At 41.7% G+C, this 19085-nt stretch overlaps 1 protein-coding gene across 4 annotated transcripts in view; it reads right to left on the minus strand.

The window, feature by feature from the left end:
• tbc1d30 (TBC1 domain family, member 30) overlaps window positions 1-19085 on the minus strand; it is a 90453-nt gene that overhangs the window by 51911 nt on the left and 19457 nt on the right. For all 4 annotated transcript variants that reach the window (XM_041215580.1, XM_041215579.1, XM_041215582.1 and 1 more), the window contains 3 exons: window positions 16159-16224; window positions 12345-12470; window positions 4393-4578 (listed from right to left, as the gene is read on the minus strand). In XM_041215580.1, coding sequence (XP_041071514.1) covers window positions 4393-4578; window positions 12345-12470; window positions 16159-16224 — 378 coding nt within the window. The remainder of the gene's footprint in view (window positions 1-4392; window positions 4579-12344; window positions 12471-16158; window positions 16225-19085) is intronic.

Consider the following 19085-nt stretch of genomic DNA (forward strand, 5'->3'; position numbering starts at 1 on the left):
AACCCGAACTATAGGGTCATCTTTGGAAGGTGCAATAGTCTAGGGAACATATGGCTGCTGTGGAAAGTGATAAGCACTCCACTAGCGCACATCCTTAAGCAACTACATATAGTGTAGCAAAAACAAAAATAGCTGGAAAAACTCAGCAGGTCTGACAGCATCTGCGGAGAGGAATACAGTTAACGTTTTGAATTCTGATGAAGAGTCATACGGAGTCGAAATGTTAATTGTATTCCTCTCCGCAGATGCTGTCAGGCCTGCTAAGTTTTTCCAGCTATTTTTGTTTTTGTTTCAGGTTTCCAGCATCCACAGTATTTCGCTTTTATCTTTTACATATAGTGTAGTCCTTTCAACCATGGAGGAAATAAGTCAGTGGCTATGGCATCCTTCAAGCTACTGAAACGCCTTCATACACATGGATGCACTCATGCCAGTATGACAGCAGCTTAACAAGGCATTTCTAACATAAAAACCCCATCAATGGTTGGTGCTTGACCACCTCAAGAGAAAGCTACATTCAGACAGAACCATCTCTCCAAATGCTAGCTCTCAGGCCTGATTAACACAGAGGCCGCATCTGGATTCTGAGCCCCAAGATGCCATCAGACATCAGGATGTAGCGCTGATGAAGAGTCATGCAGACTTGAAACATTAACTCTGTCTTCCTCTCCACAGATGCTGTCAGACCTGCTGAGTTTTCCAGCAATTTTAGTTTTTGTTTCAGATTTCCAGCATCTACGGTATTTTGCTTTTATCGGAATGTAGTGATCTGTTATACAACAGCATGCACTAAAAGCCACAAGTTATGTTAGCATTGTCCTTACAGGGAATGGGGCAGCCAGACCATCATGTGATTATTGACAAACACTCATTACTCTGCATTCGTCGGAAGCCTGCCAAGTCTACGTCCTATATTGCCTTGGCATTTGGGAGAGATGTGGCCCAGTCAGTTTCAACATGGCAGTCAATGATAACTTCCCTTCATAGATCCTGCTGAGCACTCAGGAGATGTGCCGGAGCACCACTTTCGTACCATTACAATCCTCGCTATTAGCCATCTCACAAAGGCAATCCATTCTATGAACCTGAGGTCAACGAATGTCATGCAATGAATTCCATACCGATTTGCGTTTTGTGACTTCACAGAGGGAATCCATGAAGCCTACGAGGCAGCCGTTTAGGAGCAAAGTAAGATGCTCACAGGTAAGTAGATGACTTCATCAGGATGAGCACACACCTCTGACATCACACCCTCATTCTCTCTAGCAGACATTTCAAATATTACCGAGTTGAACCAACTTCTATCGTTCAGCGTCATGCATGGGGAAAGTGGGGACTAATAAAGGAATAATATTCAGCCTTAAATCTGGAGATGAAAAACTGCTGCAGGGAGGCTGGAAAGGCTGGATGATGAATAGTACTTTTCCCAAAAACTCTCAGTCATAAAATAAACACCATTGCAAAGTACACTTGGGTGAAAAGACTCTTAACGGTCTTGAAAAATACTTATAACATCGACAAACTACAGACTTCAGTGCAACAGCATCAGGATAATTACTAGTCTTGATGAACAATTCTCATGAGGTCACATAATGTCTGCCTCAGATGCACGGTTTATGTGCATTGTTCAGCCATCATTTTCGAATAGGAAGTGCCTTTGCACATGTCACAGATGTGGAACTAAGGTGATTCACTGTGATGAGATTGAGTGAGACTTAATAGAACTGAGGGACAAGATGGAAGATAGTTGGGGTCAGGTTCATTTTGTACAATGGAATGAACCTGAGACCTTGCATCACATTGATTAGCCATTCAAAACCTGAGACTTGGAGAGGGATAAATGTGAAATACATTTACAATAGTGCAGATCATATACAGTGAATAAACCTCTGTGTCACCACTGTGCATTCAAAACTTCTCAATTTTTCTAACCCTATGGCTACATCTAGCTGCTGACCCGACATCCGCAGCAGAGGTGGAGGCAGTCTGCTGACTGCTTTGCCCTGTTATTTGAGGTGACTTTGGCGGGTGTACTCTGGAGGCCTCGATGGCCCCAGCCTGCTAAGGGTCTACTACTTTGGGAGAGGTGCACCCTCCTCGGCCTGACCTGCTGGAGTTGATGGGGTCACAGGCAGAGGGGATTTGGAGTGTCTTGGGTTGATGCTCCTGGGGTGTCTGGCTGGTGCTGCTCCTCCCTTTGGGTGCCCAAGGGCCCCTCCACGACTCCTTGAGGAGAAGGGGGCACCTGGAGGGGGGGTCAAGGGTGCTCTTGCCTAGCCACTGCTGGAATGTGCCCATGGTGATGGTGTGCAGGTCCAAGCACAAATCCACCACAAACTGCTGAACCTGGGTCTCCAAGACGGCTGACATCCTTTCCAAGGAGATTTCAGTGTGCTCGCAGGCCAGAGCCACGACATCAGACAGAATGTGGGCGGACTTCTTCATCCTGCGTTCCAGTCTGGTGACGGCCTCTGACAGCTCTGCCTGATGTTCTTCTGCCTGCCTTTGCATCTCCAACATTTCTCTCAGGACTGACTGCAGAGGATCATCATTGGATTCTGCAGGGGCCTGGTCTCCAGCAGTCCTCCGAGTGTCAGAGACCTTGGCTGCAACTGCCTCTGCCTTCTGTGGACCCGTCTCTGTGAGGTGATCACCAGGTAGTGACCCTGAGCCTACTCTAGGAGTAGGACCCAAGGTGTGTGTATCTGGGCTGGCAGAGGGTGCAGATGGATGCAGTGGAGGGTTTTTCTCAGATACTTCCTCTGCCTCCTCATCTAAGGTGTTCTGGCGGCTGAGGCTGGATGCTTGCTTGTGGTCTTCCTCCTCCTTTTCTTGCTGGTAGCTGGAATAGAGAGAAGAGATAATTAGTGATTGACTAGCCAGGCTCCTGTATTATAGGTCACTCACAGTCATTGTCCCCATGTTGCTGATGTATACTGGACATCCCCTCACTGACTTGTTCGGGGAGGCTGATCTTGCCATACGTGCAGGGACAACCTCTGTCCTTGCCAGTGAGTTCTGCCATCTGCTCCTCATGGGAGGAGAGTGTCTTAAGGTAAGGGGTACCACCTCTGGTCTTCACTCTCGAGACATCTTGTCCTGCATAAAGAAAGATGGATTGACTGTGAGCACTATGGATGAAAGAGCATTTGAGAAGGATGCATACCTGTTGTGTGTGCTGAGTCCTCCCCAGCAAGGGATTAAGATGCCGTTTGTGCAGGATCTTACATGAGACGGTGAGCTTAAATTGGCTGACAGATGTGCAGTGCTGATGTCCCATCTGCTGGTACTGTGTGACATCCCTGTGGACTCAAACTCTTAGAATGTCTGATGCCTTTATGAGTGTGAGAGTTTGGAGTCAGTAGAAGATGCACATACCTTGATGGAGTGCATCAGATCATCCATCCCTTTTCCTGCACTGCAGGGGGCCCTTTTTTGTTTCCTATGGGTGCTGACATCCCTGGCGACCTCCTCCAAGGCTGGCGTGGTCAGGTGGGAGGACCTCCTGCTCCCATTCTGAGGAAAGATGACCTCCTGGCTTTCCTGGATGGCCTGGAGGAGAATCCCCAAGGAGGCCTTGTTGAACCGCGGATCCGAGGGTTTTGTATGTTTGGGCACCATGGTGAAACAGAAGTTTACACCACATTGGGTCTGCAGCGAGTGAACATCTATGTGGGTGCCATTTAAATATGACGCCAGAACCTTCGACCCCATGAGGTAATGGCGGGGTGGATGAATTACTGCCCGCCCTGCCATGAGATTCAACGAGTTCCTCGTTGTTGCATAATTAATGAACTGAAAGGCAGAAAATTGGCATCAGGAATTACGCCAACTTTCCCACCCGCCACCACACACAGCCTCCAGAATGGAAAATTCCACTCTTAGGTGTGTTAGGTAAGATTCACAATGAATTATTAGAGAATGAATAGCCTGGAATTTAACTGAAAGAGCACATCATCATGTTTCTGCAAAGCTATAGTAAAGTTCATCGTATTATATGGTTGTACATGGAAAATCCCAAGTTTGAATTTACAGAACAATGGTGAAATAAAACAGCAATTTAACGCACAATTATCAATAAAAGCTGAAATTCCTATAAGATTCAGTTTAGGTCACTGTATTTTCAATGAAATGTCAACAAATATTCCCTGAAAAAGATCACGGAAAAAGAAGTGTGAACTTTAGACTGGAGATAAAGGAAGAATCTGATCAGAACCTTATCATATCTTTATGTCATAACACCAATTTATCTGACGAAGTAGATCTCACCAGCAATTCTGTTCAATTGTACATCAATGCAAATTGAATTCCCAAAGACATGATGAAGCACCATATAAATTGCTATTTTTTTCTTTCTTTAACTATATCAGCTAACTGCATCATTGCACTTACCTTCAGTGCATCTCCTTCATTCCCTTCCATTACTTCCAAAATGAGTGCAGCAAGTACATTGAAACCTTGGCAATAGCCTACAAATTTGTTCCAGCGAGCATATGCAAGAAGGACGCGCTTCAGCATCACACGATCCTGCTCAGCCTCCTGCCCGCAATAAGAACTGCAGCCTGTTCTGTGAAGATCCTTGAAACAAACAATTATAGGTTTAGGTAAGTCTTTATCTACATTCTAGACCTTCACCTTGAAGGATTTAGGACAGTGATTAATTTATGAGCCTCGATTTGTCCATGCACAGTAATGGTTAATAAATCTGTAAAGGCCTTGTTAGTAAATGTGTTTGTAGATTGTTAACAATTCCTGTAGAGACGGATAACTTCAGACAAGAGATTTGAATTCCCAGCGACTGACTTAAAGAAATCTCATGAAATGATTTCAAGTTTTGTAAGATTTTTACGGTAATAAACAAACCAAAAGCAACAACTAAACAATAGTCAGGAGGCAAACAGTGCAGTCACTTACAGAAAAGATATCTCCCATTTAACTTATTAGCACAACTGAAAACCCGACGCCACAGTTAACTTCACTGCCCACTCTCAATAGCATTACAGGTTTTACAGGAACCAATCCAGCTACACTCCCAGCTTCCAAAGGGGTCGCTTCTCCAATTTCGCAGTGACTGTCAAAAGGCGCTTCTCTCAGTTTTCAGACAGTACCAAACCAAAAGTAAGGCTCACTCCAGTGATTCATGCACCTGCCAACCCCTCCCAGTCCTAAGCACGCAAGGACAAATCTTCCAGACTCCTTAGATTTCCATTGGGTGTGTCTGTTTGATCGGAGAGCATCTTACCTCCCTTATTTCTGCTGGATACCTCGCAGTGAACTTGGAGCCTTATTCTCTGTTGACCACACCAGCTGCAGCCTTTGTTTCTCTGTGAGACGTCCCCCGCTCTCTCTCTATTCGGCCCAAAACATGGGGTGGATCTTTACGACCCCGTCACGGCGGGGGCAGAGCCAGAAAATGTGATGAGCCGTTCAAAAGTCCACTGGCTTCGGTGGAACCGCAAGATCCCGCCAGCAGGAGGAACCGTAAAATTCCGCTCATGGAGACTGTAAGTCTATCCACGGTCAGCATAGCTGCTCTTGCCTTTGTTTTTAGGTGTTACCATTTTATATCTTGTGTCTGCTAAGTCTGAAGCTGGGCCCTCCTGTCCCCATAATAACCAAGGCCAGGACTTTGCCCTCATTAGACGGGCTCAGTGGAGGCAACAAGAGCGGCTGTGAAAGTGACTGCCACCCGTGATTGGCCAATTAAGACCCACCCAGCATGAAATGTGTGCTGCAGCGCTGCCTGGGGGCGGGAGGAGGGCGTGCACGCAAGTTCGCGCATGCGCGCAATGAAAGCTGCCTCAGGGAGCTGAAGGTTTAAAATGTTAAAAAAAATGTTCCCTCATGTGACTCTGTCACATGAGCAGCAACATGTTATTAATGAAATGTTAATATTTTAATTTAATTTTTGATTGTTGTTGGAAACCTCTTCCCGCCCGTGGATGAGGTTCCCTAAAAAATAATCCAAAGGCCTCTTGACCCTTTTGGCCTGCCCGACAACCGCAATTTGGACGAGAAGCGAAAAGTTTAACTCAATTGGTACTTTAAGTGGCCTTAATTGGCCTGTTAATTGTCGGTGGGCACGCTGCCGACTCCTGTGCGTGCCCACCGACCGAAATATCGCGTGAGTGCACGATGGTGTTGGGACGCTCGCCAATGTCATCGCACATCATTTTACGCTCGTTCGGGTCAGGCACACGCCCGCCCAACGAGCAAAAAATTCTGGCCCAAGTCTTCCAGGCTTGTTGTAGGCCGAACTCCGAACAGATTACATGGCCCTTTTCACTACTCAATTTTACCAGGAATTAAAATGACAGTTCCAAATCATAAAATATCTTATAAAACCTCAAATTCATGTCAAGATTTTTAAAAATAATGCACAGCAAAAAACATTAAGCATTAACATTTTCAATTCCTACCATTATACACATTTCTGAAATTGGGCGGATGTGTTAACATTAAAAAATATCAAAATATTAAAGAAACAGAGCAATTTTCAGGTAGTGCTCATCCATTCATTGTTAACTGATTGCTAAGACCCTAAAAGTCAGGTTACAGTCTCTCTCACATGTTCTCTACTTGAAGTGTGCCCAACACCATTTTGGGATGGGTGTTGTCCTGAAAGTGCACTTGAAATTGGTGAGAATCTATTTAAAATATAAAACTGGAATGTCCTGCACTTGCTTAAGGACCCTAATGTCAACTTCAGCAACTTTAGTGTCTTATTTGTCAGCTCTGCATTGGACTCACAAATCATGGGTAGGAACACAGTCAGCAGTGCATAATCTCCAGGTTCTTTAAAAATATCACTAACTGCTCTCAGGTAAATTACTGATTCCTTTGTTTTGACTATTGGTGCTGCTTTTGCTCTCTTAGCTGTGTTGGCTATCAAAGTTGACATTAAAGTTTCCAAAACTGTTATTTGGTTGAGTCCACAATTGAATTTTGGCCAGGGACTTCTGGCAAACTTCAGCTTGGCATCATGGTTTTGGTGATTAGGATGTCATTGTGGCTAGATATCCTAACCACATTTTATTGGAGAAATCACCCTTCTTTTACCAGGAGATGAGGCTGCAGTTTTGGTTTACTTTATCGCTTAAAAACTCTTTCTAATGAGCTTCTGTAAAATGTTTGCTGTAGCATGCTGTTTACACAGACACAGCTGAGTAAATCGATTTTGCTTGAGTTTTGCCTTAAGTCCCAGCTCTCCTCCAATTATTGCCTGAAACATTGGACACAGTGGTGTCAGTGGACACTCAGTTCTTGGCTTTAACCAGGCCAGATACTTTAACCAGGTAAGAGGCGAGCTGCTAGAAGACAATGGCAGGTTTGGCTCATGACACCAGTCAGAAATCAGTGCACAGATAGAGGAGAGAAATAATCGAATCCATGGCTCCACCAGAACCCTGATGGAGTGAACCATTGACATCCCCAAGGATAGGCCTAGAGGAATTCTGCAATAGATGCCCCAGAGAGTCTCTATATTTACTGGTGTTTGTTGCAAACTTCAACAATTTGTCATACAAAAGGGCCAACCAATCAAACCACCTATGAAGAAGACATGGAGGTGGAGTAGCATGCAGAACAAAATATAGAGGATGATGAGTAAAAACAAGGCCCATTTATCCTGCCAGTTGCAAGATCTTCAAGAGCAGCTCATCAAGAAGCACTTAAACTAACCAACTCTTATTTCCCAGCATCATCAGTCCCTCCCATTATCATTTGAATCCATCCATCATCCACAGGACGGCACGCAACCTAAACACCAGTGTGGGACTTTCAATCAAATCACGTTGCCTGGTCAACAAATACTCAAAGAAACACAGAACATGGAGAGTTCTGTAAAAAGCTAGAATTAAAAGTCAGCATTAACACACCCAGAAACTAATGATCACCCTGATTTTAGTATTCTTCTACCTATTATACTACTCCTAAAAAATGCCGGCCCACTGGTTTCAGCGTGACAGGTGGAAGGCCACTGAACCACCTATGAAGGCCCTCAAGACAGCCATTGTTTCTGAATCTCAGAGCAGGGAGGGCATATCTGCTATTGCCAAGGCCACCTGTTTCAGTCGTCTTTTGGCAGAAGGACGAGCATAGATGGAGGAATTGGTGGGGGAGCAGGGGCAAATTCTCTACCAGTTGGAGTCATCTCTAGCACAAAGGAAGATGGTTGCGGTTGTTGAAGGCCAAGGATCTCAGCCCTAGGACATCACTGCAAGAGCTCCTCAGAGTGGTGTGTTAGGCCCAGCCATCTTCAGCTATTTCATCAATGGCCTTCTCTTCAACATAACATCAGTAGTAGGGATGTTGGCTGATGATTGCACAGTGTTCAATACCATTCACAACTCCTCAGATACTGAAGCAGTCTGTGTCCTCATGCAGTAAGGCTTGAACAACATTCAAGTTTGGGCTGAGAAGTGGCAAGTAACATTCATGCCTCAAAAGTGTGAAGCAATAACTCTCTCCAACAACTGACAATCTAACCATCTCCCCTTGACATTCAACTGCATTAACATAATTGAATGTCCCACCATATTGGAGGTTATCATTGATCTGAAACTGAACTGAATCAGTCATATAAATACTGTGGCTACAAGAGCAGGTAAGAGGCTGGGAATTCTGCGGGAAGTAACTCACCTCCTGACTCCCTAAAGCCTGTCCACCATCTACAAGACACAAATCAGGAACATGATGGAATTCTCGGCACTTGCTAGGATAAGTGCAGCTCCAACAACACTGAAGAAGCTTGACAACAACCAGGACATGCAACCCATTTGACTGCTACCCCACCCACCACCTTAAACATTTACTCCCTCCATCACCTGCACACTGTGGCAACATGTATCATAATATCTAAGATGCACTCCAGCACACGCTGCGGCTCTTTCAAGGCACCTGCCAAACCCAGGGCTCCACCAACTAGAAGAAGGAGGGCAGTAAGTGCATGGGAACACCGCCACCTGCAAGTTCCCCTCCAAGTCACTCACACAATCCTGACTTGGAACTATATTACCATTCCTTCACTTTCACTAGGCCAAAATCCTGACATTCCCTACCTAATAGCACTGTGGTTGTTCCTACACCACATGGGCTGCAGCAGTTTAAGAAGGCAGCTTACCACCACCTTCTCAATGACAATTACTGATGGGCAACAAATGCCAGCGATGCTCACATCCCCACTCATGAATAAAAGTAAATGCTGTCAACCTGAGTGAACTCAACATCAGCCTCTCTCATTGTGCCACTTGTTATTTACATAAGGCTGCACCTCAGCATTTATACTGAACTGTGGGAAAGTAGATCACAGGGGGGCTTTGTGATCAAACTGAAGCCCCTATCCATGCTTCAATGCACACTGTGCAATCCTCCAGAGATGTCATATGGCAGTACTGTTGCTTCCAAGTTAAACGGTCGGGAGTCCAAGACTTGAGCCCACAATTTAGTCTTATAGTTCAGTGAGTAATGAGGGAGTGCAGCATTAGTGGAGCTGCTGTCTTTTGTATGAATGTTAAATTAAGGTCATATCTGCCTGCTCAAGCGGATGGGAAAGATCCCATGATGCTTATTGAAGAAGAATAAGAGTCCCAGTGTCCAGGCTAACATATATGCCACAATGAATACCAAAGAGACTAACTGCTATTAACTGTACTTTCATTGGCTGGAAAGCATTTAGGGCTTCTTGAGGTTGTGTATAATTCTAAGAATTTTTTTTGCATGCCATTTGAGGTTGACATCTTTCGATCAAACTGAGTGATTTGATCATTCAATTCCTCATTGGTGCTGACTGCTTTTGACAAATTTACTTTTAATCAATTGGTTACTTGATTGTCAATTGAACAGATAATTTCAGATTTCACTCAATCAGCCCTACAGACTGCACAATCAGCATAAGAGAAAAAATGGTCTAATCTCGTCAGCTATCTGTTAGGAGAGTGAGGTTAAATTTACCCTTATGTGGTTGAGTCTTAATGCCTTCAGAGCAATTAGAGATGGAAAATGAATCCTGCCTTGCTAATGTCACACATTCTATGAACAAACTTTAAAAAACAGTAAATTTAGAACCTATGTATAGTTATACAGGCATCCCTGAATCAAGTTTAAAAAGAAAAGGTCTTGTATTTGCATTTTTCTATTGATGCCAGTATGTTCACAGGTACCCTGCATTTCAACCTTCATGTAATACAAAAAAAAACAATTCTAAATGCCAAACCAATAGAACTGGGAGATCAGCAATGTTATTTGTGCAGTTACTGATACGTATTTCACAGCAGTAGCCATCACAATGTACGTCATGGAAGGACACTGTTGTTAGGTTATCCTGACATCCTTTAAATGCTTTTCTTTCCAGATATTGAACCTGGAGTTACAGTGTGTATTAACAGCTTACAGTGAACATAAACATACTGCAGTTAGTGCATATTGATGGCAGAGTAAGCAAACAAAGATAAGCAAACAAGGTTAAAATTTGAATGCCAGGATAATCAATTGGGCATGAAATCCTTTTGTCTTTATATGAATATACAGCTTTTGGAAATATTAAATGTTAATTATGGGTTATTTTTGCTGGAAAGATAATGGCCTACAGGTTCAATTGCATCTGAAAACGAGCATGTAGAGAGCAGGACATGCACGACACATGCCTGTTCAGGTGGTCCCAGGCAGCAAATTAATTTTATACTGGGGCCTCAGTAAAGAGACTTTTTAAAATTCTTTTATGGGATGTGGGCGTCACTGACAAAGCCAGTATTTGTTGCCCATCCCTAATTGCTCTTGAACTGATCGGCTTACTAGGCCATTTCAGATGACAGCTAAGCGTCAACTGGATCTAGAGTCACATATAGGCCAGACCAGGAAAGGATAGCAAATTTCTTCTCTAAAGGGCATTAGTGAACCAAATAGGTTTTTATTGATGATAGTTTTATGGTCACCATTACTGATACTAGCATTATATTCCAGATTTTAATTAATTGAATTTAAATTCCACCAGCTGTCATGGTGGGATTTGAACCTATGCCCCAGACCATTAGCCTGGGCCTCTGGATTACAAGTCCAGTGACCTCACCACTACACCATTATCTTGGGAAACACATAGGCACGCAGCCAATATCACCTGTGCTAATCATTGGCTACATGCCTGTTTGGGCTTGGGGTGGCCAGGGGGAAGAAATCACACATTTCTGACACCACTTAAAGAAGTTTAGCTTCCAGGACATGGGTACAATACCAACAGAAGTTCAACGACCAGAATGGAGTTACAAGATAGGAATACAACACCGTTAGTCTCTGCTCACACCATCACCACTTCCAGCCTTACTGCTGAAAACACTCCCATTCCCTGCTTTCTTTCACTCTCTTGTGTAATGAGACAGGGCTAATTAGGAATCTTAGAGTAAAGGATCCTCTTTCTCTCCCTCAGTTGTAGAGCCAGATCTAGCAGTCACTCATGACTGAAGTAAAACTGTTGAAGGTAGTGAGCAATGTAAATTCATAAGAGAACGGAGAACAAATAGTCATTTGGTAGTACAGAACTTGAGTATTACTGAAAAGAGAGACATTTTTGTTGAAGTTTTTCATCTTGCACTCATCAGGACAATTTGCAAGAAAACACCAGTGTCAGGGGAAACAACATAATGTATGAGAAGAGACTACACACCTTGCGCCTGTTTCAACTAAACAAAATAAATGACAGCCATTCGCTGGTTCATTCCTCAGGGCAATGTCAAGCTGTCTGGTTTAAATTTCAAACAATGCTTGGCAGTTAACTGTCAGTCACAATCAACTGATGCATTCTCCTACCAGAGTCCACTTGCCAACTATCAGCACTCCCTTCTCAAACAGTACAAATATGTTGTTTCCTCTGATGATGGTATTTTCTTGAAAATTGTACTGATGAATGCAAGACAAAAAGCTTCGACAAAAAAAAATTTCTTTCCAGCAATTAGAGAACAATGTGCATCAAATTTCTTTCACAAAATAGATGGGATATGGGAGGAGGAATTATTTAGTAAATCATTCCAAAACCTTCCAAAGACATTCCAAAGAAGTCCAATGTTTCCAGTTCCTCACTGTCACAACAGTTAAATTAATAGACACAACGTTAATAATCATTATAATGTACATATCCATCAGTAAAAATGTTTTCTGTTCAACTCAGATTCTATTATCTTGTGTGAAGGATATAATAAATTCTACTTCAAAATTGGAAAATGTACCACATAAAATGTCAAAAATTAAACTTTTTGAAGGCAGTATGCTCCCAGTTCCCCTAGATGTGCAGTATATCCACTTGTAAATTACTATTGCATATTCATGTGTATGCACACAGTTAGACTTGGAATTACCTTCACTATTTGAATGCCCATAGAATCATCATCAGGGTTGCTCCTATCATTAAAAGCAAAACGCATAGTCTTCTCCCAGTCAATTGAGATGCTGTGCAAGTACTGATCTGCTAGAGTCAGCCAAACCTGAAGGGGAATAAATAGTACAATAAATTATGCAGCCCATTAAAATTTAACAGATACAATAGAAATACCAGGATCGAAAGAACTGAACTTTTTCATCAGAAATGAAACTAAGAGTTCACTTGCTTCTTTGAGTTTTCAGAAAAATAAAATAATAAGCATAATTCTAAATAAATTTGATATTTAACTTTGTTTCTATTATGATCACTCAGTTGTGTAAAATTTACTATACTCACCATCATTAAAATAATGTTGAGTTATATAAAATTTAATATGTCCTGTAAATAGGCCACAATTGATTTATGTGTAAATGTGGTGTGCCTTTCATTCTTTGCTTCATAGATGTACAGACTCGTTAGATCGATGAAGTACTACTCATTGGCACTACAATGAAAGGAGTATGTTAAGCTTATCAAGGGACAATAGCTTATATTTATATATTGCATTTAATGTAGAAAAGCATCCAAGGTACTTCACAGAAGCTTAATCAGAAATTAATACCAAGTCAAAGGAGGAGATATTAGGAGGGGTGACTAAAAAGAGAGCCATATACTTTCTTTAAAACATTTTACATTTACAAAAGACTTAACTAGAATGAAAATACAATATCCAGTAAATCTTTAATTGTTAAAATCAAATCCTCTTTTGTAACTGCCTATTATGCTGCTGAATGTAATAGCCCAAATGTTGAAAACCTTTGTATTTGGTAAATTGTATACTTTCCAATTTAATTTAATTTGAAACATCACTGCACTGATAATGTTCTTCCCTGGTACCATTGCGCTATTTCAAGGTTTGTAGCACGTTCCACATTTATAAAGTGCATTACAATTATTTTAAATTCTTGTTCCAGAGTAGAACTAAGTTGCGTACTGCATTAATCATTCTGCTGTATCACAGTGCAGCTAATACATTATTGCTGGCAACTGATAGTATTTAAATAAACAAGTAAGTTCTAAACAATAAATGTTTTTGCAAAAATTATTCTAAACGGAGCAGGGTTAGGATTGATTCAAAAGATACCAAAGTCTTTTAAATGCTGAAAATGAGGAAATATAATTTATATATAAACATTAAATCCACTTTGCACATAGTGGCTAAGAATAACAATGAATGATCTACAATGTTAGTTGTTATGTCAAATGATCATGTTGAAGTTCTTTTGTATAGGTAGCTGGAGAGAAAGTGATCATCAGATCTAAATGGGAACATGTTATCATAAATTGAACAGACTAGGGCCCAGATTTTTGCCATGACGGTGGGGCTCTCCGTCATGGTGAAAACTGCGGAAATGCCCGAAAATCAGAAGTCCCACCCCGAACACGGCAATTCCCATTTTTGTGGGATGGGATGGGATGGGATACATATCACAGAGGCAGCTGGCCATTTAAATCACCAGCTGCCTCCTCTGAAGTGGGATTTTGGTAGGCTAAGAGTTGAAAAACGAACCTGTGCAGATTAAACCAGGTAAGAGCAGATCTGAATTGGTGGATTCATTTTGACAGCAGGCTGCCTTTGGAAAGGTAAGGTACCCCTTTGGATCTGGTAGCCGGACACCTTTGGGGAAAGTACAGTGCCCTTTGGGTTAGGTCAGCTGCCCATTGGGGTAAGTCAGGTGCCCATTGGAAGTATTAAAAGTAGGCATAGATGTGCATAAAAAGCGCATAAACTCATTGCTGTCAAGCTCACTGGAACTGTCCACAGACCTGCCAAAATTGCTGTCAAAACTGTCAGGTGCACCTGTCAAAGGGGCCTGTGAAAGGCATTTAAAAGTCCAGCCTTTTAAATCTTTGAAAAAATTGTCTGGAGTGTTTTAAAAAATGATTACTTACTATTTCACACTATCTGATGACATGAACCTGAGGCTTCCATGACTGTATTAATGCTGCAGGACTGATTTCACAATCATCCATTATCGCTGTAGGATGCCTGCCATTTCACAATTTGATTGAGAGCTACAAGTAGTTATTGACTCTTTGATGCAGGCCTATGAATTTCAATGCTTGTTGGTATAAGGGATTGTGCACTTGAATGAAATTGTTGTTATAAGGCTTTATTTAGTTGAAGGAATGCAGATTTGGTAAATGCCTTTTAATGAATGAGAGTGTTTTTCTCAATATAGGTGAAGTCTAAGAACTTTATTTTATAGAATCTTATTTTCCCTCATCTCTGCATGGGTCCGGAGGTCTTCCCATCGTAGATTCTAGGTAATTTGGCATGGTAGGTGTAGGGGATAAGGATGGTGGGTGGGGGGCATGGGTTAGCATGAGTTGGCACTAAGCTGGCATGGGACTATAAAAGGCCACAGCAGTGTGTACAGAGTCACAGGTTGGCATGGAGTGTATGAGGGGCATGGAGATGGGTACAAAGCATTAGGTGGCATGGGCTAGCATGAATGGGGCATGGGGACTGTGTGTGGGGTGAGGAGTGAGGGCTGGAGGGGTGTTTTATGCTTTAATCTTTATTTTTAAACTTTGAATACAATGCCAGACCCCCGAGACAAGTCTTCAATCCAGCCCGCCTCTGCACAAGGCAGCCATTTCACTCCTTCCCAGGTCACCCCTATTCTAATCCACCCCCGGACCGAAACTCTGTCACCCAAGCAGCCATTTTTAAAGGTCAGGTTCGTGGAACCGGGAATTGTCCTGACTCTGTGCATCTGACCCAGGAGTGAAAATCTGGACCTTGAAGTTCACACTCTTCATTTTAAGGCATGTGACAGATCTTACTATTTAAACTTACACAATGTGGACTAAGAGCTAAATTTGTGTACCCATTGAGGTAAGAAATGGCATTTGGGAAACAGAGAATGAGCCTTAAATTGGAGGTTTTAATAAAAAGAATTACTGGGCATCTTCAGTATCATCTAGCATGAGTTTAGAATAATGCGAATAGAAGTCATTTGGTGCAACGCTGACTTTCATTTTGCAGTTTGAGCCAGTATCAAGATGATGTTAACTATCACTGTCCTGTACTTAATGCAGTAACATGTCATACTATAGCCATGCACAAAAATTTTTTAAAAATCTACTTTCAGCAATGTAACTCACTGCTTTGAATTAACATTTTTTTTGCTATTGCTATGTGACTTTTTAACACTCAATTATAAGTTATTGCTTTATCGTTATACATTAGATGAAATAATCTCCTTAAAATTCAATGGTGATGACATTGTATTTGGCAATAGAAAAATAAGCTAGAGATAATTAAAATAGTCCATATTTAAAATTAGCATGTCAATTCTTTAAAAATAATTTTTATTGTTTAGCTAGCATATGGTGCGAATAGAATACATAAAAAGATTTCCTACAGGACATCTTTTATATTCCACTCAGCACTGAGAGCTCATTTATAAATGCATTATTCATCATTTATAAACTCTGGAATAAAATCTCATAGAACCTCATTAAATACCACCTCTAATATTCACCATCACAAGTCACAAAATATAGAAGAATTTTCTATCAAATTTGAAGAATATAGGCAAGAGACTGTTGATCATTATAATTCTATTTAAAGTAACTCTGATATTTGTAATCTTAACAGTTTTAATAGTCCTTTAAACAGTTTATGTAAATTATTTTGTAATATGTAGCTTTGAAAGAGAATATCATGTATAAATAATGTGTTATTAACAAAGACAGACATAAAGAGCACATAGAAACAGCCTCTACAATTGACAAGCACTTACCCTTTTCCTCCAATCCTTTGGAATTCCCGTTGGTAACCTAGCAACAGCTTTCAGAGCATCATACCACTAAAAACAAAGGATACCTATGAATTAATTCTGCAAAATATTTTCAGGGGAGTTTTATATCATAATTTACAGTAATTATTAGACAGCAATTTGCACTAATTTCCTTGTGAGGTAAAATTAAAGTATTTTACTAATTTTTCCACCTGTGCTTTAGAAGGTAGCCATTTATTCTTGTGTATAATATCATGCATGCCCGTAGCCCTAAAACATTTTGTTGAAGTTGTCCTTTTTCAGATGTGAATCTAGCCAATGGGTGCTCACAAGCTATTTGACCATGTGAGCATCATAGCTAGGCACAATCTGGTCCTAGTGAATGTTCACTTTTCTGTCTGGAGATTATTGGGCTGTCCACAGACTCTGGCTGATTTTTGGTCCATGGACAGTGATGGCTACTGCAGCTCTCCCACTGCTGGCCCTGGGAGATGATTAGAAAACTCAAAATGGATTACTGAACTTGTAGCTTTCCTGCTTTCTTGGCTCAGTAGCACACAAGGTGACATTTTTACCTAATAAACCATTAGACAACATTTTATTGAAGAAGGTTAATTGTCAACTGGAAAACTGAAGTAACACGAAAAATAGCAGCATTTCCATATAAGTCATATTTGTTTGGTGCCTTTCTCAAGAGGCAAGGAGGAGAAATTGTGTTCTGCTCTTTTGATAACCATCTGGAATTTAAAAGTTGTAGAATTTATAGTACCCCAATCTGCACAGGTTGGCCCAGATTTTATGGCATGCCATGGTCCCTGCCACACCCTCCCTCCTCTACCGCAACCACTGCAGGCTAAAGAGTTAGGGAGGTGGCCAGGGGAAGAGCATGCCCAGGAGAAGATTGGCCGTTAATAGACTGCAGGCAGGACTTCTGCTCCTCAGCGACAGGAAGTCCCACCTCAAAGAGCTGCTGAGTGCCACTGGGAGTAATGGCCACTGCTGGTACTGCATTCAAGGCTTAACTTGGATTGCGACTTTTTAAATGTTTGAAGGGGCAGCAAGGGGGCTGGGGATCGAGAGGCCTTGGGGGAAGGGAACCTGGGGGGGTGTTACCCCTTGCGGGCCCTCCAATGAGACCAGGGCCCCCGTTTAGGATAGATCCATCTGCCCTCCGCCAGCCCATGCAGGGAGGTCTGCAGGCAGGTGGGCAGGCTATTTGGTGTGGGCCTTTCTTGCCGCTGGTTAAATCCAGGCGGTCACTTAAAGGTCTCAAATGGCCCATTGGCAGTTAGGCTGCCCAGTGCCATTGCTGCTGCTGGTAAAATTGGGGTGGGGGCAGGGTTAGCAGGTACACAGCATCTTCAATCCAGCTAGTTGGGAAGTGTTTAATCCAGTTCATTGACTTAATCATTTATCTTATGATTTTCTACTCCAATTTGCTCTGTTGGAGAGATCAATATCAACTCTGTGAATTTAACCAACTATATGCTATGTCTTTCCTATTAGAGCTTGAAATAATTTTTCAAATGATTTTGACAATGGAAAAATAAGACTAAAATTTATTTCAAGCCATTCCAATTGAATATTTCATGAATGCAGAAAAGGTGTTGGATGATTTATATTAAAATCAAACTATGGTTAGGAATTTGCTATGAGTATATGGAGCTAAGCCATTAATTATTCTGGTTAAGTCTTAATTGTTCACTATTCAGCTGTAAGAATGGTTTTGTATTCTCCAGAAAATGGAAAAAATACTTGCAATTCTATGGTGCCTCTCGTGACTAACCTGACAACTCAAAGTGGTTTACAGCCAATGAAATACTTCTGATGTGCAGTCACTATTGTAATATAGAGGACACAGCAGCCAATTTGGGAACAGCAAGATCCCACAAACAACAATGCAATAATGACCATATAATTTATTTGTGTGATGTTGATCAGGGAATAAATATTGGTCAGAACACGAGGGATAACTCTCTGCTCTTCTTTGAAAAAGTACTCTGGGATCTTTTACCTGAGACAGCAGTTTAATGTCTCATCTGAAAGATGGCACTTGTTTCATTTTGTGTTCAGGTCCTGGACTGGAACTTGAACCCAGAACCTTGTGACTCAGAGGCAAAGGTGCTACTGAAGGTAAAATACAGATGATATTTAAAAATCAAGCTGAAGACAAATGGCATTGTCATCTGGTTCAGGCTGGTTTGGAGCCACTCTGCAATATAACTGGAAAATATTGATCTCAAAACAATAGCTGCAGCAGAAGTGTAGTCTGAAAGAGTTAAGTAATCCAATATGACATCAAACAATTGAAAATACATATATTTTAAATATAAAACATTTTTCATTCTCTGGAAAAGACTATCACTGGCATTCATTAATTGCCTTTGAGCAGGTGCGGGTATGTCTTCGGCTTGAAACACTGAAGCACACGTGGAGAATTCTGTTGGTTATGGAGTTTCAGGATTTTAACTTAGCAATAATGAAGAAATGGTGATATATGTCCAGATTAGCATGGTATGGGACTTGGAGAGGATCTCGGAGATGATGTTGTTCCCAGGTGCCTGCTGCCCTTGCCCTTTTAGGTGTGGAGCTCACAAGTTTGGAAGATGCTGCCAAAGAAACTGTAGTGACATGCTGCAGCACATCTGTCAGGGAGTCAGGCAATGACTGCCCAGGCTGCGACTTACTCTAGTAGCCATTCCCAATAACAGGGCTGCTCCAGTTGAGTTTCTGGTGAATGTGATTGAATATAAAGGAAGTTTCTCTGTTGGGAATGGTCCTTGCCTAGCATTTGTGTGGTGTGAATGGTACTTGCCACTTATTCATTCAGCCTGATAGTTGCCTTAGGACTTGTTGTATAACAGCATGAACTGCTGCATCATCTGAACAATACTCAATAGATCTGAAGACTCCTGATGTTTCGATGGAGG

The sequence above is a fragment of the Carcharodon carcharias genome, chromosome 21, assembly GCF_017639515.1.
Source record: "Carcharodon carcharias isolate sCarCar2 chromosome 21, sCarCar2.pri, whole genome shotgun sequence".
Lineage (NCBI taxonomy): Eukaryota > Metazoa > Chordata > Chondrichthyes > Lamniformes > Lamnidae > Carcharodon > Carcharodon carcharias.